The sequence below is a fragment of the Cryptotermes secundus genome, unplaced genomic scaffold, assembly GCF_002891405.2.
Source record: "Cryptotermes secundus unplaced genomic scaffold, Csec_1.0 scaffold145, whole genome shotgun sequence".
Classification (NCBI taxonomy): Eukaryota; Metazoa; Arthropoda; class Insecta; order Blattodea; family Kalotermitidae; genus Cryptotermes; species Cryptotermes secundus.
This window is the reverse complement of record NW_019727392.1, coordinates 513,827-537,768: the sequence shown is the minus strand read 5'-3', so window position 1 is coordinate 537,768 and position 23,942 is coordinate 513,827. Positions and strand designations below refer to the sequence as shown.

Here is a 23,942-nt window from a genome sequence, read left to right as displayed (position 1 = left end):
GCCCACCTCATCCTCCTTGACTTGCTCATTCTAATTATGCTTGGAGAAGAGTACAAGTTATGAAGCTCCTCATTATGCAGTTTTCTCCAACCTCCTCTCACTTCATCCCTCTACTGTCCAAATGTTCTCCTCAACACCCTCAGTCTATGTTCCTCCCTTAATGTTAGAGACCAAGTTTTACACCCATGTGGAACCAAATGCAAAATTATAATTCTCTATATTCTAATTTATATGTTTTTAGACAACGGACGAGGACAACGGTCCTTCACAACATGTCCCATGGCTTTCCTGTAGTCCTTTCCAATTGACACCACACTTTTGCATTTAACTGGCGACAGAAATCTTGATGAACGTGTAGAATTTGAATATGATACATTTACGGAAGTCCAGCCTCTTTCGGCAGCACTGCATTCCTTACCACAGCTTGGCGTCTAGGAACAGCAATTCACATCCAGCTACGTCAGTATTTACCCAGCAAACACCACCACCCTTTGGTATTCTCCATTTTCAGGAGGGAGATAAACTTGAGATAAGGAATTAGTCATCATGAAATTCTTGCATATGGGAATTCTGCGCCTTAGCTTTGTGTTCTGTATACGTTTTGTAAACTACTGTAGGAGAAAGTAAATGCAATTTGTCTTCCGTTCATATAAAGTCATTACTTACAAGCGAATAACAAGCGATGTGTGCATTCTTATTCCTTCCGAGAAAGATGTCACAGAAAGAGGATAGTGATTGCTTTCCACAACGATACGTGTGTCATTTTTCAGGTCAGCACACCGATTTAGTACGAGTTGCCAATAGAAGCGAAAATTTTGCTGCGCTGTCTTATTTGTGCAACTGTTGAACGCACCCGCCTTCAATTTGAAATTTATCTAAAGAGGGAAATTTCTGTTCTACTTTCGACATGGTGCATATGCTGTGATCATACCGCATTGCAGATCAATCAGTCGGCCGTCAGCCCTGAGTTGGGACGCTTGTGGATTGCTCTGGAGGGACCGGAGGTAGGAGCTTCGTAGCATATTTGTTAAGGTTTGTGAAAGTAATTCTATTTAGAAAATATTTTCAATAGCGAAGAATGTGAGAAAATAAACACGCAATATTATAATTCAAGTCGGTTGTGTTTACAGACAGCAGAGGAAGCAATTAACGTAAATTGACACGCAACCGCTCAGATCGCTACACAATATGACCACACTGACGGACGTAACAAAGACCTGGTCAGTTTCGGTTCCAGAACATTGCTAGCGTTCATGCGAACCGCTGTAATTTGACTGGCGCCACTGGTCCCCAGTTTCAGGGAACCATAAGGAAAATCGCGTGATACCATTGGTTGTTTCAAAATAACTTGCAGCTCCGTGTCTTACAGCAACAGCTTCCAGCGTTTGTAAGAATTGGTACTGTCAACCGCAAAAATTTTAAATCTTGCGTCCGAGCGGTCATTTAGTCAAAAGTAACTTTTTTGTATTGCTAGTGGGGTTGGACTAAGTCCCTTGTACTGCGGCCACTTCTGGCCTATTGTACCAGCCCCAGATGATAGGTGAGGGTGACTGTGGAGCAATTGGTGGAATGAAGATTGGCAGGGGAAACCGAAGTACTCGGAGAAAACCTGTCCCAGCGCCACTTCGTCCACCACAAATCCCACTTGACCAAATCCCGGGATCGAACCCGTGCCGCCGCGGTGGGAAGCCAGCGACCAACCGCTTGAGCTATGGCGCGGCCGTCAAAATAACTTAGTCCTTTCTTAGTAAAACTAAAGTTTATCTTTTTTTCAAAAATTTGTTTATATTTTATATACATATTATTGGAATATTAATGATAAATAGAAATTCATATGAACGAATAAAAATTTCGTGAATATATGTTTCAGTCCTACATGCAGTTCTGTCAGTAGCAATACAATAATAGTCCTGCCTTTGCGCCCGCCGTATGACAGTTTTGGGTAACAAAGTTGTGTATGACTGAATTAATTATTATTTTCGAGTCCTGATGTCGATTTGCACCAGTGGATCGCGGCTCACTCTTTGATAAAAACTGAGTTAATGATCCTGTTGTCACTGCTTTTGGTATCAGCTTCATAGTGTTCTGGATCTTGATGCTGTGATGTTTGGTAAATGGGTAGTAATGTTTCGAAGGAACAGGTTGACTCCATCATCAAGATAGGGGAGTTATTTAACTTTGAAGATTTGGAAGCATGTCGCACCGAAAAAAATTGATACCCATCTACCAAACTACACGGAATCAGGTCTCAGTAGGCAGTAATATAGAGTATATTTACTGTATCCCCAAGGAATTTCTGGAACGATAAATCAGTTCGCAGTTCCATGTCCTTTCTCTGGGAGATCCTTTTCATTGTCTTTGCGTATTTGTCCCGTTTATTAAAATAAAAATATGTACTGGCTTCTTTCGTGACAGCCAAAATGTTCGTGCAAATGTTTGCCACCGAAAGTTTCTACAGATGGCTCAGCATCTGAAGGAAAGCGAGTCTCTTCAGACGAAAATGGCCCTTAACGCATATGAAATGCCTTTTCATTGCAACCGAACCTGTAGTCAGAAGAGTATATACCGTNCCCCAGGCAGTGCCGCGTGTTGTGTGGCAACTTGTCTAAATTGATGCTGAATATTCTGACAATTTCGTAATGGGTGTTCCTTCATCCGTGTGCGTCCGTGGATGTAAGGCTTTATTCTGGAGGAATCTCAATGAAGCCTTGATCTCATTTTAATCAATTTTCGAGCAACTGCTTCGCCAAAATGAGATGTACTGTGGCTAAGTATATGTCTATTTCAGAAGGCGTTATGAACAGACGAAACGACCCCTTAAGTCTCCAGGGTCTGGTATTTCGGGAAGTCCGCAAGATGGTGCGAGAAATGGCGGTCAAATGGACCCGCAGACTACACTCAGCTGCTGTTAGAAGCGAGAATAGGTGGCTTCAGGAGATCAGATGCGTGGAGCAGGAGATCATCCATGTGCACCACACACTCGGTTCCCCACACGTGCCGATGTTTTCAGACTACATTGTACGTTATGCCGTCAAGGATTTCGCAAAGATCATCGCTTGTTACGACAACAATATTGGTCGTGCCCCGATCACGCAAAGTCATCGCTATATTTGCACCTCCATGTTGAAAGCTGTACTTTTGCCTTGCATGTCTAGGTACAATATAGGTACTACAGAGTCCAAGTTCGTGCAAGGGATCTTAATTCAATTGCTTTATGTTGTCCCAAATATTCAACGTCTGATCCTTCCTCCAGAACAACGCCTTGAGTATATGCAGCCGTTTCTAGAAAGGATTCAGATTTTAACCAATCTCCGGGAATTTCACTTCCATATTGGCTGTACTAGAGAAATTATTATTGAATTGTCCAAATATTGCCCTCTCCTGAAGAGATTATCTGTTGAAGGCTCCGTGCTTGTGGACGATATGTGTGTTAAATATATGCTGAAACTGAGACTCCTACGTTCTGTCAACGTTTCAAACACATCACTGTCTAGTGGGAGATACAGGGCACTCCTTTTGTTGTTGCCACATGTTCAAGAAGTTATCTGGTCTGGTTCAGTTGACGTCATACTAACGAATCTCTCACGAAGTCTTCCTTCAGTGACGAAATTTGATGGTACAATATCAGATGCAGGATTACTGGTTGATAAATTACCAAATGTAAAGCAGTTACTACTACGTTCTCTCACTCATGACATGTCAGATCTCGGTGAACTAAGAAATGTCACTTGTCTTTCGATTTGGAACTGCAGCTCTACTGTTATTAGCTTGAGTGATGCCCTTATCAGTTTGGGTGAAACACTTTCAGTTTTAGAGACACATGAAGTTGAAGACTTGAACATCGATGACATAATTTTTTATTGCACCGTTCTTAATGAACTCCATGTTAATTCTTGTAGCACTTTATGCACACGAGTATCTGACTGTAAGTTAGCACATTTCCGAAACCTTAAAAAATTAAAATTGAGGTACAATAGGGGACTATCTAATTTCTGCAGTTTCCTGCACTTCTACGTAAATCTCAAAGTGTTCCATGTTGCTGGCATGAGCCAAATGAATGATGCGTTCTTCGCTGAACTTGTAGGGGTTCGCGGATTCAGAACTGTCACTGAATTTGTCGTTGACCATTGCGGGTACCTGAGCATGCGCACAATAAATTTAATGACGAATAACTGTCCCAATTTGGCAAAGTTTGGAAATATTGGCAGTTGGCCTGGCGTCACCAAAGAAGAAGAGGTCACTTTTTTAAATTTTGTGAGAAATAACAATCTCGCACTCACCGTATGTCACTGAGCACAACTTTCTTCCGACAGACTAGGAGGGCACAGGATAGTTAGAAATGCTACAGCCGATTGAATCGCTTTGCAGGTATTAAAACTGTGGTTCGGCAAATTTGTTTCCGGTTAGTGCTTTTTTTTTAAATTAGACGGCATGTGTTGGACACGTGAATACATTTTAATATATTGCCATATGACACCAGGAACAAAATTAGGAATTTACTGGCAAACACTTACTAATTTTAAGTTCATATATATAGGCCTACATAATGATAATAAATCTTATAAGAAACGTTAAAGTAATTCCTGATTCGTAGTTCTTGTGTAATGCCATGCGTTACAGGTTATTATTATTATTATTATTATTATTATTGCTATTATGTTTTCCCTCGACCGCATCATGTTATAGTTTCTTTAAGAATCTGACTGATGTCAACAAATTCTGTGAATGTTTTGATTTAAATACGAGGCGTTTTTGGTTGCTGTAACAAGCAGACATGGCAGTTGCGTGAGTGTATGACGCATGTGTGTGATGTGTTTCAAATGATGTGCAGTTCCGAAGATGTTAGTTCTATCATAATTTATGCAAACATAATTGTTTGTTTTATTTGCTTTTAAAATTTGTATTGTTTTAATATGGTTTTGTGTAAAGATGAGAAAGAAACACAATATTATGGACTTAAAGCTCCACAAAGTGTGTTTTACCATTAAAATCTGGTGATCAGTAAAAGCGAATGTTTTATCAGAAGGAAATATTGGTACAATTTCTTCTCCGACTGCCGCTCTACACAATTATGAATTGGACGTCAAAAATTTCCCTCTTCACAGTGCGACTGTGGTTTCCCTTCAACATGTCTATACCAGAACACGCTGAGGTCTCCGGATTTGCATTCGACGCTATATATATTGTGTTGGGCAAAGACCGCGAGAAGCAAATGCAAAAAACAGCCGTTACTGAGCAGCGGCTTCGCAACCAAGACAACAATTGGAAACATGGTACGTCCTTTATCACCACGGCAAGGCGCGTCCTCAGGTTTCCGAATGAAGAATGGGGCTTCCACATACGGAGATATTTACAAATGTACGGAAGACAGAATCGTGTACAGTCGAGAAGGGGTGGTCCTCCAGATTTGAGGTTGGGAGTGGGTCTAGTAACTTGTCACCTAAGGAATCATTATGTTACGAAACGTTAAACAGGTCCTCGGACGGATTATTTTCAACCAACTGGGACCCTGGGGCATTATAACCAAAACTGGGACTGTCCCGGTTACCCTGGGCCGTGTGACAAGACTATTCATAGAGGAAGTACAAAGTATCTGGGACTGTTTGGGGCTTGGGGGATAATTTGCCGGTTATCACGCTGTATCTAGGACTAGGCCAATGCTTGAAGCTGTCTGTCTGTCTGTGTCCGGCTACAGGGCGAGACTTAACTCCAGCAGTCACTGTACCTCAACGGCGTCCCCATATTCCGACCAAGTACTGCCCTTCTTCAAGCGCACCGCACTTCATTATCGATTGCGTCCCTTCGCAGCCCTCCCTTCATCTCTATTCCATTCGAACCCTTGGGATAGCTCAGTCAGTATAGTGACTGGCTAGGGGCTGAACGGCCGAGGGTTTCGAGTCTCAGAAAGTGAAAAATGTGTCTCCTCTCCACGTCATCCAGATGCGTTCTTGGGTAACCAGCTCCCTGTTCAACGGGTACAGGGGCAAAGCAGCAGGGGCGCGAAGTTGACGAATTATCTACAACTATTGCCGAGAGCAGGCATAAATGGATCCATACACACACTCCCCTATAAGTCTACATGGCGTAGTGCTTAATTAAGCATAGGAACAAATTTACTTTTCTTTTTACTTTTACCTCCTGTTTCAGCAAAGATGAATCGGTGTGTTATTTTAATATTTGGCCCAGTCTACAGGTATGCAATGTGCATCCATCTAAATTGAAACACGGAAGGTATCCCCCCTCGGCACTTTGGTTGCCCTGCCACTCGAAAATGTGGCTCTGGCATTCATGTGATTCTTTAGTTTCCTGTGTCTTTTCCTTGATGCGGGTGTTTCGTTTGTGAACATAGTGCAGCTTTCATTAAAAAACATAATTGCTTAAAACTGTGTAATAAGCAGTCTCTGCATTGTTGTGCCCTGATAGAAATAGAACAGCGCAGAAAAAAGAATTGACTCGTTCGTGAGCCATTTTTGTGATCAGAGCACCAAAATTGTGCAGAACATTTCATTTCCTACGGGTTATCGAAAAATGGGAACATTTGTCGCGCTGCAATATTTGTGAAACAGTTGAACGCACACGCCTTCAATTTGAAATTTATCTAAAGAGGGAAATTTCTGTTCTACTTTGGACATGGTGCATATGCTGTGATCATACCGCACTGCAGATCAATCAGTCGGCCGTCAGCTCTGAGGTGGGACGCTTGTGGATTGCGCTGGAGGGATAAGAGGTAGGGGCTTCATGCACACTTCTTGAGGTTTGTGAAAGTAATTCTATTTAGAAAATATTTTGAACGCAGAGTGGATTGCGACATCAAATACGCAGCGAAGACTAAAATAAAAACTGATGTACTTGAACTCGGGTGGATTGTGTTTCTAAACACGCTTGAGGAACCAATTCACGTAAACTGGATATTTCACCTTCGCTGTATGCAGCCCTCAAAACTGCGAAAGCAAGTCTACACAGCATGACCACGTATGGTTTAGTTACTGTTGAGAAACCTAAGGCAGACCAATCGAACTCGCCCACTTCCGTTCCGCAGCATTTCTAGCATTAACGTGGCCCGTTCTGAGCGCAGTAACGCAACTCCTCGCCCTAGTACAGAAAAACTAACTACGCTACTGAAACGTCGGGTCTGCTTTTACCAAACAACTTACCGCTCCGTGTAATGCAGTAACTGACTCCAGTACTTGCATTTGTACAGTGTGATTCTCTCGCTAGGAAACCAGAACATTCCTCAATAACTTCTTAGTTTTTGTATGGTTCCCTATGAAAATTGACATGGACAAAGCTTACATTTATCGATGCTTACTTTCAACAAGATTGCGCTAAATTGAAAAGTTATTTCGGTGACCGATTAATTTTGAAAAATCTGTGGCCGCCAAGATCACCAGACCTCACACCACATGATTTCTTCTTGTGAGGTTTACTAAAGGGCCGTGTATACAGCAATAACCCGCGAAATTCTGACGCCCACAAAGATGCAATATGGCGGAAGTTTGCTACCACTACCGATGTCACTTTACCAGATGTCTTCGCCAATTTGCAGACTCGCATACGAAAGTGCTTCGATGCTGGGGGGGGGGCCATTTTCAGCATATGCTCTAAGCAGGCCTTGTTTTGCAACATACAAATTATGTACATATCAGTCTTCATAGTGAACCATACAAAAATAAAAAAGTTTTTGAGGAATGTTTGGGTTTCCTAGAGAGAGAATCACCCTGTAGTATTTGGTGGTGTCGGCCGCGCCATAGCTCAAGCGGGTAGTCGCTGGCTTTCCACCGCGGCGGCCAGGGTTCGATCCCGGGTCTGGTCAAGTGGGATTTGTGGTAGACAGAGTGCCGCTGGGACGACTTTTCTTCGAGTACTTCGGTTTCCCTTTGCCAATATTCATTTCACCAAATTCTCCATCATAATCATCCGGGCAGGTACAATAGGCCAATCAGTGGCCGCCGTGCCGAGTGGACCCAGTTGGACTCCCACACCCCCCTTAGCGAATTAAAAAAAAACTGTTGCTGTGAATCGCAAACTCTTACATCTTGCGTCTTATAGGTCATTTTTCAATAGTAAAGTTTCATTTTTTCCCAAAATTTTGTTTATAGTGTGACGTGGATGGCGCAACGGGAAGTGGGGGTCACGTGAACGCTGCGTTTCCTCGAGTGACGTCACATACCCCAACTCTTTCCATCAGTACGCAATGCTCGGAACCCCCCCCCTGGTGACATGGAAGAGGAGCGGCTGCCCCAGGCAACCATTGCAGCGATGACGTAACAAGGAATGCCGTGGTTATGGTTCACTCCTCTGCCATGTCACCGCCAGGGGACGGGGGGGGGTTACCTAGCTCTGCGTACTGGTGGGAAGAGTTGGGGTATGTGACGTCACTAGAGGAAACGCAGAGTTCACGTGACCCCCACTTCCCGTTGCCCCATCCACGTCACAATATAAACAAAATTATGCACATTTTAGCGGAATATTGATTATCAATGAAAGTTCATAAGAACAAACATTGTAAAAATTTCGTGAAAATATTGTAACGTGCATATCCAAACCGTGACTTCCTAGGCAACGATCCATGTTCCCGCTGCAGCGCTACAATCAGAGTGCACCCATTCCTAGACGCCGGAAGCAACACAATATCGTAATTCTAACAATGAGTCTCCACGGTTACAACGAATTGTTAGAAGCATTGTGTAACAACGGGAATAGTGTATTTCCTAAGCAACGGATTGAACCAGCGGGAATAATGCATTTCCTAAGCAACGGATTGTTGAACCAGCGGGAATAATGCATTTCCTAAGCAACGGATTGAACCAGCGGGAATAATGCACTTCCTAAGCAACGGATTGTTGAACCAGCGGGAATAATGCATTTGCTAAGCAACGGATTGAACCAGCGGGAATAATGCAGTCGCAGTTACTTTACTGCCAATCAATTCGTCTTGGTGTCAAGCCCCTTGAGGTCACGACCATCAATTGCGGCCATAGACCTTATATAACATCCCCTATGACAAGAGTATGGACCTATCGTTTACAATTGCTTCTGGACCTAGTCAGCACAGTCATTTTCAGTTCCGAGTCCCTCGGGACTCATGACCATATTTTACTGTCTCACATTCGAGATTCTCCCAACCTGGAGTGTCAGGTCCTCGTATTTACATCCCCCAGGAACAGGGTGGTCCAGTTATACCCCCAGGCACTGGGTTCCCTTTTCGTCGCCTCCTACGACTCGCAGGCCTCGGCACGGACCCCACAGAAAACACCGTATCCAATTATTCTTCTATTGATGTGTGCGTAACTGTTACTGCAGTAATGTCATCGTTACTGACCTTGCGTAGTAGCGAATATTCGCATAATGGCCCCTTGGCGTGTTTACCGTGCCGTAACCTAGCAGTGTACGTTTATTATCTTTCCAGAATTCTTACTTTGAACCCTCATATCGCTATTCTAGTGTTTTGTAGCTTGGCAACTGGCGATCAACTTCTCGAAGGAACGGGCTAACTCCTTCAGTTTAGAAGAGTTTTCATGCTTTGAGGGTGAGCCCATTAGTTGATGGGTGACTGAGTTAGTCAGTTAGTGACTGAAGTAGTCAGTCGGAAGTTGCTGTAGCTGAGACATGAGGTTAGTTAGGGAACCCAGAGGAAGGGGAACGTCCGCCGTTGGAAGCCGTTACCAGACAACGACTGGCGAAGACAGAGCAGGCAGAGAAGACTTAAATGTGTGCTCTAGTGAACTGTAAAGTGTGTGAGTTAGTGAAAGGGCTGTAGTTACTTGCAGTCAAGGATCTGTAAGAGTTCAATATATCCGATTACGAATCCAACCCTGTCTATAGTCACACTTACTCGCGTGACAATATCTAGCCTGTCGGTAAGCACTCCCAAGTACGGACATCGAAAATTGAACATCAACACCCGGCCCTTTTCTTCCGTTCGAGGCAGGACACGCTAATACAAACAGCCCGACGCTATGAGATTTGCAGACGAGTGCCTCCGAAACTTGGCATATATAAAATGAGGAGCATTCACCCTTGCATCCTGCTATCGGAACTGTTTCCATCCGCTCGTAGTGACCATGATGCCACAAAAGAGGTCGTTAGTGGAAGACAGGCCAAACATTCCTAAGCATTTCGTGTTCTTCGCACTAATTTCCACTGCACAAGGTCAGTGTACACTGTACTCCCGGTTCTGGCCACAGTTCTTCGTAAAGGGCATCTGTGCTGAAACTGGAGCAGTAGATGAGACAACTTTGCAGAGTCATGCTTCCAACATGGCAAGATGAACTGCGTACACTGCTTCCATTCGCACTGTCGCGTGTTGCCTATGTCACGCGACATATAACTTCAAGCAGGTCTCGCATTTGGCGAATGTTTATTGGGCACTCGCTTTTACACTTACGCAATTCGCAGTGTCCCAATTATTGCCATTTGTAATGTCCTCTACACGCTTCTTCGTCACTATCACAACTCTCGCTGCTCTCGGTCACGTGTTCTCGGCGACTGCTGTCAGTCATGCCAGTCACATTGCGACTGAATGTCAGTCAGTCAGTAAATCTTGGTGTCAAGCCCCATCTGGGGCTCATGACCAGATAGTTATTGCTGTTTGACAGTTACGGTCTTGGTTTGCTTTGTGGGCGCCCTCTCTGACGAGAGGACGGGTCTGTCTTTTGTATATGCTGCTGGCCCTTGCCAGCGCAGTCTTTCTCGGGTCCGAGTCCCTTGGAACTCGTGACCATATTTTACTGTCTCAGATTTGAGACTTCCCTTTTCGAGGCCTCCTACGACACGCAGGGTCACGGTGGAGGTATTCGACCCCGCCTCCACACGGAAGAATAACTCTGTCCAAGTAACTCAGATTCGTCTGGTGTATTGAACCTCCTTGCATAGGCTTCTCGCAGACCACACAGAAAATAGCCTATATTGTTGGAACGTGTTTACCGACAAATTGCATAACAACGGTCGAGGCACGGACTCCATAGAAAACGCCGCACTCCCTTTGTTGCCTTGCGTATATTCGGTCGCGAGGTGTTTCGCGGTCATTTACCTAGCAACGCTGTGTCCATCCACGTTACAGCACTACTAAGTTGTTACACTATGATGCTTCATGGAGCACATTTTCCTGCAAAGCTTTACAGGCAGCTTGTCAAGAAATGCTTTTTGAAGATGAACTTGAGCTCGACACTGAACAATTTCCTGAAGAAGTTCAACTGACTTAACACTTTCATATCCCCTCTATTAGAAATCTTACTGACTGACTTCATGGAGCTGAGCCCTTCTTGAGAAGCCGCCAGTTGTGCAGTTACTCAAGAACTTCCCAGCATTTTATGGAACCCGAAGGTTCATTACCGTGTTCACAAGAGCCCTCCATTGGTCTTTATCCTGACAGCCAATACCACCCAATCCTACCTCTCTAAGATCCATTTGAATAGTATAATATTATTCCTAGTGGCCTATTTCATTCTGACTTTGCCACCAATCTAAGCACAACAGACCACTATAGGTCGCGGTGCCAGGGCCGAGAAGGCCACCAATATCGTGCATGTAGCCCTCTTCTCTCCTGTTCGTTCCTAGTAGGGATCTGCGTCATGTTAGCTCACTCCTGTCCCGTTCATTGAAATGAAAATAAATTTGGGCTCGTTTCTCGGGTGACAGTGTTGCCAGGATCGTCATTGGATCATTCTTGTACACATACTGTCGCGTGTTGCCTATGCAGCGCGGCAAATAACTTCACGTGGGTCTCGAATTGAACGCTAACTTTTACACACTCAAGTACAAATAATATCACCTTATAACGTCGCCAGTATCACAATCTTCAACTGCCTTCTGCGGCGGCTATCTTCCAGCTCTCTTCTGCGCTGGCTAGAGTTCAGCTGTCTTCGGACTGACTCGGCCGTTGCTACGCAATGCACCTTCTGTTTTCTCGGAAATGCGATACCTTGTAGAATACCGGTAACGTGTTTGGTTTCTCAACGAACCTTCCGTTTCCGGGGAAACGCGGTTGTTGCCCAAGGCATTCTCAGGCAACGGCCCGTCTGGGATTTCGTTTCCGCTGAAGTAACGTTACAATACATTTTTCAGGTAGAAACGTACGTGTGTTTCTGCAGACTGCGCAGTGGCATGCTTCAGGCTGAAGGAAAGCGCATTGTAGCGTGTTGCCTATGTAACGCGACAAATAGATTCACGCGGGTCTCAGATTTAGCGAATAAGTTTATTGGCCGAGCTCCTCCACACTTCCAAGTACAATTGTCATCCAATCATAAAGTCGCCAGACGCTTGTTACAACACTGTTACAGTTACTGCTTGCACAGCTAATCTCGGTGAAGTCTTCTGTTCCCTCGGAGCTACCTGAAGACTGGCTGGTCTTCTAGGGTAAGCTTCAAACTTCAACTGTCTCATGTTACGACCGACGGTCAGTCGGCCACTCTGTCTTGGCATAAAGCGCCCATCTGGGGCTTGCGATCAGATCTGTATTACTGTTTGACAGTTACGGTCTTCGCCCTCTCTGACGAGAGGACGGGTCTGTCTTTTGTATATGCTGCTGGCCCTTGCCAGCGCAGTCTTTCTCGGGTTTGAGACCAGCAACCGTGGAGTCGGTGTAGCGACAGTTGTTAGGCAATCGGTTGGTAAACACGTCCAACAATATAATCTGTTTTCTGTGTGGTCCGTGAGAGGCCTATATGAAGGGATAAGCACATTCGCCGAGTTCAGTTGTATCGAGTACCCGTGTAGAGGCGGGGTCGAATACCTCCACCGTGACCCTGCGAGTCTTAGGAGGCGATGAAAAGGGAAGTCTCAAATCTGAGACAGTAAAATATGGTCGCGAGTCCCAAGGGACTCAGATCCGAGAAAGACTGCGCTGGCAAGGACCAGCAGCATGTACAAAAGACAGACCCGTCCTCTCGTTAGAGAGGGCGCCGCACAAAAATAAGATCGTAACTGTCAAACGGTAATAATTAATATCTGGTCATGAGCCCCAGATGGGGGGGCACCAAGACTGACTGACTGACACTGACCGACCGACCGACCTACCGACCGTGAGTCGCAATGTGACTTTGACTTTGAGTTGTATCGAGTGAATGGAATCGAGACAGCTTTCAGTGCCAGCTGCAATATGGCAGCCGCTGAAGGCAGTTGAAATCTGGAAGTGACTACAGCAGAAGCAATTGGAATACAGGTCACCCTGTGAGGATGCCAAGGGTGATTTAGATGACTTTGTGTGTGCGACGGTGCGGTATGTAAGTCAGCGATATCGCTGTGTATCTGCCTGTAACCAAGCTGTTAATAAATCCAATCATCCGAACTATAACCGGTCATTTCGTCACGTGACAATACATTCCGAATTCCTGGCACGCGACAGTATCTAGTCTGCGAGCCTCTACACACAAACACAGACCTTACCCCTCCGTTCTGCCAGAAGAGATACACAATGCCCCTGAAGTGTACCCTCTTCCATAAACTTAGTCTTTCGTAGTGGCTGTTCCTTGACAGCAGAACTCTAGTGTAAGTCCGTGGGAAGATGCTCTTTCTCTGGAGAAGTCTGAGGACCCATTGATTTCATTCGATACGCATTTCAGCTACTTCTCCAGCTGTGAGTGATGATTTCTGTGTTTCAGAAGGCGTCATGAACAGAAGAAAAGACCCTCCACGTCTACAAGACATGGCGTATCAGAAATTCTGTCTGATGGTGCGGGGAGCAGGGGTCAACTGGACCCACAGACTACGCTCAGCTGCCGTTATCAGCCGGAGTAGCTGGCTCCAAGAGATCAAGTCTGTGGAGGAAGAGTGTGTCGTGGTGCGCGCAAACCTCGCCTCCCTACCCGTGCCCTTAATTTCAGAGTTCATTGTCCCAGAGTCCATCGAGGAGTTCACGGAAATCCTCGAAATTTACGACAACAACATTAACACTCCGCGTGTCAGCAGACCTGAAGACGGGAAAATTCATCGCGATGTTTGCACACACATGTTAAAAGCCGTACTTCTGCCTTGCATGTCGAGGTGCTCTATAGAAAGTACGGACTCTGATTTTGTGCGAGAGCTTTTAATCGAACTGCTGTTTGTTATCCCAAACATTAAAGTTTTGGTCATGCCATCAGTACAGGACCTTAACTACATGCAGCTCTTTGTAGAAAGAATCCAGATTTTGACTAATTTGCAGGAGTTTTACTTTCACGTTGGCTGTACCAGAGAGATTATCGTCGAGTTATCGAAATATTGCCGTCATATGAAGCACCTGTCTGTCCAAGATTCAAGACTTGTGGATGATTGTTGTGTAGAACACTTGCTGAAGTTCAGACAACTGTGTAGTCTGAATGTCGCTGACACATCAGTTTCTAATATCGGATACAGAATTCTTCTTTCCGGTTTGCCAGAAATTCAGAATGTCGTGTGGCTTGATATAATTGACCCTGTACTAATGAATTTATCGACGATTCTTACTTCAGTGCGGACGTTTACTGGAAAATTTTCAGATGCAGAATTGCTTGTTCGAAATTGCCCAAATCTAACTGAAGTAAAGCTGGCCTCCCTTACTCAGGATGTTTCAGGCCTGGGCGAACTGAGATGTGTCACTGATATTCTCATGCTGCTAACGAGCTGTACGGCTATTAGGTTTCGTAATGTCATTAGTCGACTGGGCCAAACTCTAACAAGGTTAGAAATGTACCAGGTCATGAACATAAACATGGATGACTTAATTAATTATTGCATTGTTCTGAACACACTTGTCATCAGTTATTGTCACATCACATATAGAGAAACACGCTATCGTAAATTGCCACACTTTCAAAACCTTACAGAGTTAAGATTAAGGCACAACTGGGGACACTCTGGATTCACATTTGTCTTTCACCTGTACGTCAATCTGAATATATTAAACATCTTGGGCATGGAAGAAGTAACTGATGAGTACATCGGTGAAATTGTGACGGTTGGCGGATTCAGAAATCTCACTGAATTTATCGTTGACCACTGCGGATACTTGAGCATGGAGACGGTATGGTTATTAATGAACAGTTGTCCCCATTTGACTTTGCTTGGAAATATTAGCAGTTGGCCTGGCGTTCAAAACGGTGACTGGATGACATTTTTAAATTTTGTGAAAGTTAATAATCTTTCACTGACTGTATATTGTTGAGTGCAAATTATTTTCAAGAAACTAAGAAAGTGTAGGACAGTTCTAAACTGACTGAAGTCCTTTACAAGTGCTTCACACAATTCCTTCCGATTACGTGTGTCGGACACGTCAATACATTTTAGCATAAAACCGTATGACATCAGGAATATCATCATCAATTTTATTAATGTAATCTTGAGGACTTTTGGGTTCACAGATGAAATATAAGAGTAATGTAGAAAATTTGAACTAAATATCTTTTATAACAAATACCATGATGGTGCTAAAACACTTATATCCTAAACCATTCTTAACAATGTCAGAGAATTCTGTGAAAATGCTACATGAAACTTAACGTAGAAGCGTTTTCGAGTCCAGTAAACATCAGACTTAAACTTACGTGAGCAGTCAGAATGCATGTTATTTTTAAAATAAAGATTGCATGTAGTTTTGTTATGAGAATTCCCAATGCATGATATAAAGTGTGTTGTATTTGAAATAATTTACTGTTTCCAATGATTTTAGCGCATGATACTTTATGCAAACATATGTGTATTTTATTTTCATTTTAAAATAATATAGAGTTTCAATACAGTTTCCAGTATTTAAAAGCGATTATAAGATATTAAGGACTTCTCAAGGAAACCATGTTTTACTACTAACCTGAAATGGTCAATAAAAGCATTTGTGTTACAGAAAGAAATATTTTTACAATTTATTCTTGCTTGTCTGCCTACTTAATCATGAAATTCTAATAACGTGGTGTCACGTGTTTGGGTGATTTATAAGACGGGGTTTTGATTGGTAATTGGCTTTACTGATCATGCCTTGTACTCTTAATCACAATCAAGTCAATCTCACATTGCGACTGACGGTCAGTCAGTCAGTCAGTCAGTCTTGGTGTCGAGCCCCAGATCTTCACTACTGTTTAACAGGTACGGTCTCGTTTTTGTGGGGCGCCCTCTCTGACGAGAAGACGGCTTTGTCTTTGTCAGAGTCATTGTCTGCAGCAGTAAGTCATGTCATAATGTAAAGGATATTTACATTTTACATGTTAAACATGTTAATAAATGTATATAAAATATATACAGGGCCTCTGTAAGTCCAGTTTGAGTACAGCAGATTATGCCCTATTTCTAGTGGCTTCCGCTATAATGGCAGTCTAGTCACTTGAACGGTCGTATGCTTGACCGCCGCCAAGTTTAAGCCTTTTATGTTTTCTATGCTGGGCTTCGCCTTGTCCAATTTTACGAACATTTTCGTTGTCGTGATTTTGTATGGCTTCTGCTTTTAGCCTGCACAATTTTGTTATATAATCATATACGTACGGAGCAATGAAAGCCACGTGCAAATCGCGGACCGGTGTGTGCCTTGGAAAATTGCCAATGGTGCGGAGAGCCTTGTATTGCAGGCGCTGCAATTTCACTAGATGGGTGTCTGCCGCAAACTCCCAGGCGGGACTAGCATAAGTCATTACGGATCTAATGAGAGCTTTGTGGAGGGTCAGCTTAATGGTAGCGCTTAATCACTCACTTTTGAATATGGAGTACAATCTTATACATGTTCTGAAGGACTTGGCTTCGATCATTTCTATGTGCAATCTCCATGTAACCCTCCTATCAAAGATTACTCCGAGATATTTTACACAGTTTACAAATGGACTATAGCTTCCATTCAATGCAAGATGATACACAGGCGGACGAAGACTGATAGAGAAGTGAATTCCCTGAGCCTTAGCTTCATTAATTTTGATATTCCAGCGCTCACACCAGGTCGCCATTGAGCTGAGACCGCGCTGCAGTTTTCTACTTAATAGCAAAACCCTCACTGCGATCTGTCGCATACAGACAGGTGTTATCTGCAAACAGGGCTAGATGAACACCATGTGTTTGGGGAGTCAAGTCAAAGTCACACTGCGACTGACGGCTAGCCCGTCAGTAAGTCTTGGTGTCGAGCACCCTCCTGGAGATCATGACCAGATATTTGTTACTGTTTGACAGTTACGGTCTTGTTCTTCTGGGGCGCCCTCTCTGACGAGAGGACGGGTCTGTCTTTTGTATATGCTGCTGGCCCTTGCCAGCGCAGTCTTTCTTGGGTCCGAGTCCCTTGGGACTCGCGACCATATTTTACTGTCTCAAATTTGAGACTTCCCTTTTCGTCACCTCCTACGACACGCAGGATCACGGTGGAGGTATTCGACCCCGCCTCCACACGGGTGGTGTTTGGGGAGTCAGAGTTACTTCATGACTGGCGGCTTACCTCCAATCAGTTCGTCTTGGCGTCAGGCCCCTTGAGGATCACGACCAGAATGGGTCTATACGTGACATTAGCTTTCGCTACTTAATGCATTGAGAATTCATTTGCGTGGCAACAAACTGGTCTAGCGATGCGTCTCTTGATTTCGGTTCGAGAGTTCCTGAATTTGAAGCTTAGGCAGGACACTAACTCCTGACTGAGATGTTTAGTGGTTTTTCTCAGCCTCCTCCTTCATATACTGGGATAGTACCTCTACTAAGGCATGACCATTTGCTTCCATACCCTGTCTAACTTTCCCTCCTCCTGCCTTTCTACCATCCAACACTGCACGTAGAGGCTAACCGATATGACCCACAAACCATACGACTTGTGCAACGTCGGGCTCAGTGTTACAGGCAAATACAGACGTCGCTCTCTCATTCGTCTTCGTCTTTAATGTAACTTAAAGCTCTTCACAATCTGGCTCCCGCTTTGGAGCACAGGACTGATTTCTCAATTTCATGATCACTTTTACAGACGGTACGACTCCTTTGACGGTGATCAGCTCGTCGCAAGGCCTCTGCCTAAACACAGAATAACACAAACACAGAGTAAACGCATACACACGCACCAAACATCCACGCCTTGTGTGGGACTCGAACCCACGATCCCGGCTTCCGAGCGAGCGAAGACAGTGCATGCCTTAGACCGCTCAGCTACCGTGATCGGCTCTCTTTAATTTGAAATAGCATTAAAATGTCATCAATTGCTACATGTTTCGACCCTACTTGGCCATCTTCAGCCAATTGTTCACTTTTTGAAACACCCAGCTAGTGAGTACATACGTACGAAGGGGGCACAAACATGTACGGCGCCAAAGAAAAAAACGAGGAACGGAGAGAGTTTCGTTCTCAAACAAACACGTTTTAGCCGTGAACAACGATAATGCAATAGCACGGAAGTATACTGACTTACGATCCAGTGGCAGTGCAACAGTTCGACACTTCGACTGATTATTCTCAACTGATCTCTTTTCTATAACCACTTTGCACGGACCGAACAGAAAACACCGTTTCCAACAATATCCCTATTGTTGTGTTTACCGATCCGTTGCTTAGAAACGTGATGAATAACCTCGTTCTATTGTTTCTTGCCTGCACGTTGCGGGCATTACCTAGCAATGGCCGCTGTTTCCAGATTCACTGCTTAGCAACGGGTCTATACGCCACAATAGGATTCGTTTTATAAGTTCACTGACCTAAAGATAGATGGCAGTACACTATTACAGGAATGGGATGCGGAGGACATTCATGTATTTCAAGATACGGCTGTTGTTATTGCGGTAATGAACCTCTAGGTTTCAGAAAAGGCGCAAAATTTCTTGACTTACTGAGCCTCTTTTACCTTCTCGAGGACGAATTTGTTCCACAAGTTGCAGTTGTGTAAATTCGAAGAAACTAATTAAAAAAATGCCTACGCATGTAAACATTTCTGAAACATTTGGACGTAACCGCGAATAGAAAGTAATATATTCTAATGTAATCCTGTGAAATAAAGCCCTTCACATCAGGTGTTGTGCTTGGATGATTAGATCAGATTTCCAATGGATTTGTTCTTTCTCTCGGAGTGAATCTCCCTAACGCAGGCCACGTCTTCTGCAGCCTCCCCGTTCACCAGTCCTCGCCATCCCGCCTCTTAACTGAGTTGCTCATCGTGCTTGTTGGAGGCTTCCTGAGAGCCGTTCGGCCACACGTCCACGAGTGCACAGCTTTTGCTCTATCTGTTCCACCCCTAGAAACACTGCATCATAACTCCACCCTTCAACTTTACCCATTCCATGTTCTGTCAGAAGAAAACCTCCCCTACATGCGTGTTGCGGCACGCAACTCCACCCCATTCCGTCTCTCCCTTGTCTAACTTTCCCCTAACAAGGGATACACAGCCACAGCAGCAGTTCTTCTGTCTGTCTGTCTATGCAGACGTGATACTGATAACGTAGAGAAAAGCCAGACGCTCTGTTTGGAGCTAATAAGGTGATTGGTCTAAAAGTAAACGGAAAGGAAGTCAAGTTCGATTCGAGTCCTCACGGAGGCGCCCATGGAGAGTACAATGTAAGGCATCAAACCCCAGAATATATTGCAGTACTCTATAAGTGGAAAACTAAGTATATATTCATATATAAATACCGCCAATAAATCCTTCGAAAATATAGCAAATTTGTAATATTTGGGAATGACAGTTTAAAAATTAATGTTACTTCATCTGTGGGTTATTTGGTGAAATTTTTAGGATCAAATACAGTAGGATTACCTAACGACGTTGCTAGGATCAAATATAGTAGGGTTATCTAACGACGTTGCTAGGATTAATAATAGTAGGATTATCTAACGATGTTGCTAGGATCAATAATAGTAGGATTATCTAACGACGTTGTTAGGATCAAGAACATTAGGATTATCTAACGACGTTGCTAGGATCAATAATAGTAGGATTATCTAACGACGTTGTTAGGATTGAGAATAGTAGGATTTTCTAACGATGTTGTTAGGATCAAGAATATTAGGATTATCTAACGACGTTGTTAGGATCGAAAATAGTACGATTATCTAACGACGTTGCTAGTAACAATAATAGTAGGATTATCTAACGACGTTGCTAGGATCGAGAACAGTAGGATTATCTAACGACGTTGCTAGGATCGAGAACAGTAGGATTATCTAACGACGTTGCTAGGATCAATAATAGTAGGATTATCTAACGACGTTGCTAGGATCGAGAACAGTAGGATTGTTAATGAATGATGAACTGGAAGGTAGAGACTGTGACAAAAAAAAGTATTCCTTCATTTTCCTAGAGGCAGAGAAAAAGACGAAAAAGAGTTTAATCAGGATAGCCACCTCCCCGGCTGAGATCTTAACCTAGGACATCTTAAATAAGGATATGAAGCGTTACCGCAATGCCAACCCGCTCGGTAAAATTACGTTATGTGTTAAAATGAGATCAGAATGAAATCCGGAAATGCTTGTCTCCAGCTCAGAACATTTTGTTTTGTTCTCTCCTATCTAAAAAGTAGAAGACGAAGTTGTTCCTGCCCTTAATTAATTGAGCATCACGCCATGAAGACGTGTGGGGGCGTGGAGGTATAGCTCCACCATTCTTGGGTTCGGAAGTAGATTGCGGTAAGCAGTATCTAAGAAGAAAATATTGAAATGTACACATTTAGTTTCTCCTGTTGCTCTCTACTGGTGTGAAACTGAGGGTGTCGAGAACGGGGTGTTTCGGAGAATGTGGGAGAGGAACCCGGGTCTGTAGGGAACAGCATAATGAATAACATCCTTAGTTGCATTACTTGCCCTATATTAGTGTTATCATATCAGTGATGGTGGGATAGGGAGACCATATAGCATGCATGGGAGACAGAAATGCATAGTACACTGTACTCGGAAAGACTGGATGAATTGAAACACTTGAGCTGCAGGCGTATATTGCAGAATAATATTAAAATGTATCTTTCAGGTGTAGACTGGATTCTTGTGGGCTAGCACAGAGTCCTGTGGCCGACGGTTATTCAAGAGTCAGTGAATTTTTACAATAGCTGAGCGACCATTAGCTTCTTAAGTAGTTTGCGCAGTGGAATTAGAAAGCAGACTTGATTTTGGATGTCATATATGACCCCCACGCAATTACTGTAACTTTAAATGTATAACCATTTAGTATTAAGGATACCCTTGGCATAAACAGTCCTAAAGAGACCACACACGATATTGTTTCAAGCAAGGAAGATTGAGATACGACCAGTGGCCTCACCACTGAGTGCGTACAGGCCACATGGCTAGCTAAAATAAACACTGTAGCGCGTGGTGGTTTTTTCGGGACAAAGCCGAGGCTAGGCAGACACAAGGCAGCTCGCCTGACGCGAGGGTCTCACTCTTTCTTTCTAAATGTAAAACTACTGTATTTCTTTCTAGTGTTTCATTTCTTCAATAAACTTGGTTATTAATATTATCAACGTGTGGAGCGTGGTCTGTTTAATCTTGGGCTTTAGCGTCAGCTCCTGCACCAAGACGAACCCCGGACTCTCGGTGGCACTAGTGAGAGTTTTTAGTAACAAGTACGCGGCGGCGGCGGGATCTGCCACCCCCACCGGCGCCGGGTAAAGACGTTACATGGATCTGACACGTCCATCTAGTTGGGGCAATATGCTACAAGCCTGAAAGTCGCGGGTTGGATTCCCCATGAGGTCATAGGATTTATCAATTGAACTAATCCTTCCAGTACCACTATGGCCCTGGGGTTAAAGGACGGCCGACGCGTAAGGCTGACAACCTCACAGCCATCCGTGAGCCGATTGTCTAGAAAATGTGGGAGCCTCGACGTCTCACAACCCTATGGGCCCCACGGCCTGTTATAGGGATAGCTTTACCTTTATTTTTCTCCTCCATCTTGTATGGAACAAAACACACACAACAGAACAGAGAAAACAGTTGATCTTCTGGGATATAACGCCATATAGTCTGTTGGAAATCAACCGACGTTTCGGAAGGAACATTCATCATGTGCTTCGGTTCCTGCAAGTCGATGCCGAGATAGTGCCTCAAATAGGCCACAGCCACGTCTCGTGAGTCTCAATACTCGTACAGTATGTGTGAGACAGCTGATAGTCCTTTGCATTTTCGACTTTGCCTTATGTCTGAGGTACATGGGGTCTACTTCCATCTTCAGATGACTGGCTGTGACTCTAACGCTCGCTAGTGCCTTCTTTCTACCGGCATTTTCTCCGGCGCTCTCGTGCTTGGTTGCAGTCACAATACCGAAACATAGAACGCACTGGAAGTTGTACAGCTTTTGGCTTCTGGTAACTTTACCGCTACGCATCGATCGTCTGCCTTCCACGTTTCGGTACCCAAATTATGTACCAGTTTTTTCATCTTTCGAATGCGTGCTGCATGCTCAGACCATCTTGGTCCCCACCCTGTGGGCCAAGTGTCGGTACAGCTACCGCTGTCCCCTGCACGCCTTAGATGCCCGGTAGCCAACATGAAACGTCAGCAAAATTAGTCAAATTCCCTAAGAATCTAAAATTATTCCAAATGTTGTGTTTTGGTTTCTCATGGAGGTAGCTATGAACAACACAAACTTCTGAGTTGTAACGACGTGCAGTCAGAAGGAAACCATTTCGCAGGAACATATTGCCACGTGCATGAGTGTCTATTGAAGGAATTTGGATTGGTGACTGGATTTACTGACCGCTTATACACACCACTCGGGACCACAAGCATTTGCAGCGTCACCGCTAATCTCCACAAATCACCACAGCACCCTCTAAGCCTTTTTCAAACCTGCTGTGTCTTCACCAGCCGTTCCCTGGCAACGATTTCTAACAGTGGAGATTCTTCGGCTTCACGCGCTCAGGTCCCATCTTCACAGCCTCCCCTGCAGAACTCACTGTCAACTGACTTTGTCCTTTGCGTGTAACATCTCGGCACGGACTACATGGAAAACACCCCATTTCCTACTGTATTCGTTGCAGCGGGAGTATGTTTACCGAGCCGTTGGCCAGGAACGCTCTTGTTTACAGAGTTACCGCGTAGCAACGGGTCTGTACGCCACAATATCCTCTCCGTTTTCAGGGCTGAAGAGCAAGCGAAGTAGGGAACCAGCAGAAGGAGACGGCAAGTCCAGCTTCCAGGAGATCCTGAGCTCCAATTGCGGCAGCAGGCCAACTCTATAACCTTGGAACCACTGCACATTTGGCGCTGCGTAACTGCTTCACGTTGGTGGAGCGGTTATGCTCGGGCGGCAGATCCGATTATGGGCTTTTCTACCTCAGATTCGTTGTTTTCCTCAGTCTGTACAAAACTGTTGATAGGAAAGAGATATTACTTACTGTTTCTAATTTATTGTTCAAATGACAAAATCGGTACAGTTTACCTAGTATAATATTCTAAAATTCCACCGTCAACATCAACGCACTTGCAGCTACTTTGAGGACATGGCGTGTTGCTCGTCTGTACAGTGAAATAGTTCTATCTCGGAAACCGTTCGGAATAGGACACGTGTACATATACACCTTTTTGCTGAGAATGACAGACATTATGACCTCCCAGAATACTGACCTTTCTTCTTTGGACATCCTGTATAGCGTAGAGTAGAACTCTGTGAATGTTTTAAAGGAACTGAGAAAAACCATGACCAAGCTCTCGGTAGCCTCCAGAGTGCAGCCAGTAAACCAGCAGGCCATTTTGGCCACCCTTACGCTGCGGGGTGAAGGTGGATGTACAATTCGGGGGAGCGGAGCGAGCGTTACGCAACGTCAGAGCGAGTGTCTGGGATCAGTACTTGTCTGGGTGGGGTCTAATGGCTTCCATTTGTACGCGTTGGGGTTGGTCCGGAACTGAGACAACTTACGCGATGCGCCAGGGCTCAGTAAGAGCATTCCAGCAAAATTCTGCTACGAGAAACCCTGACAGAACAATGCATTTATATTAGCATAAGAGGATTTACGCTGATCACAGTGACCTCGCGGTCTAAGACATGAACCGTCTTCATCCGCTCAAACACTGGGACCGTGGGTTCGAATCCCACTAAACGCATGGATGTCTGTGTT

The 23,942-nt window shown here is 44.3% G+C and overlaps 2 protein-coding genes across 2 annotated transcripts; both read left to right on the top strand.

The window, feature by feature from the left end:
- Window positions 1-958: 958 nt before the first annotated feature.
- Window positions 959-5,034, top strand: LOC111864643. Its single transcript, XM_023852032.1, has 2 exons — window positions 959-1,032; window positions 2,789-5,034. Exon 2 carries the CDS (start codon window positions 2,797-2,799, stop codon window positions 4,291-4,293), a length of 1,497 nt encoding a protein of 498 aa, XP_023707800.1. The 5' UTR covers window positions 959-1,032; window positions 2,789-2,796; the 3' UTR covers window positions 4,294-5,034.
- LOC111864642 lies at window positions 976-15,793 on the top strand. The gene is made up of 2 exons (XM_033751512.1): window positions 976-1,004; window positions 13,605-15,793. The coding sequence occupies exon 2, from the start codon at window positions 13,610-13,612 to the stop codon at window positions 15,119-15,121; it is 1,512 nt and encodes a 503-aa protein (XP_033607403.1). The 5' UTR covers window positions 976-1,004; window positions 13,605-13,609; the 3' UTR covers window positions 15,122-15,793.
- The last annotated feature ends 8,149 nt before the right edge of the window (window positions 15,794-23,942 follow it).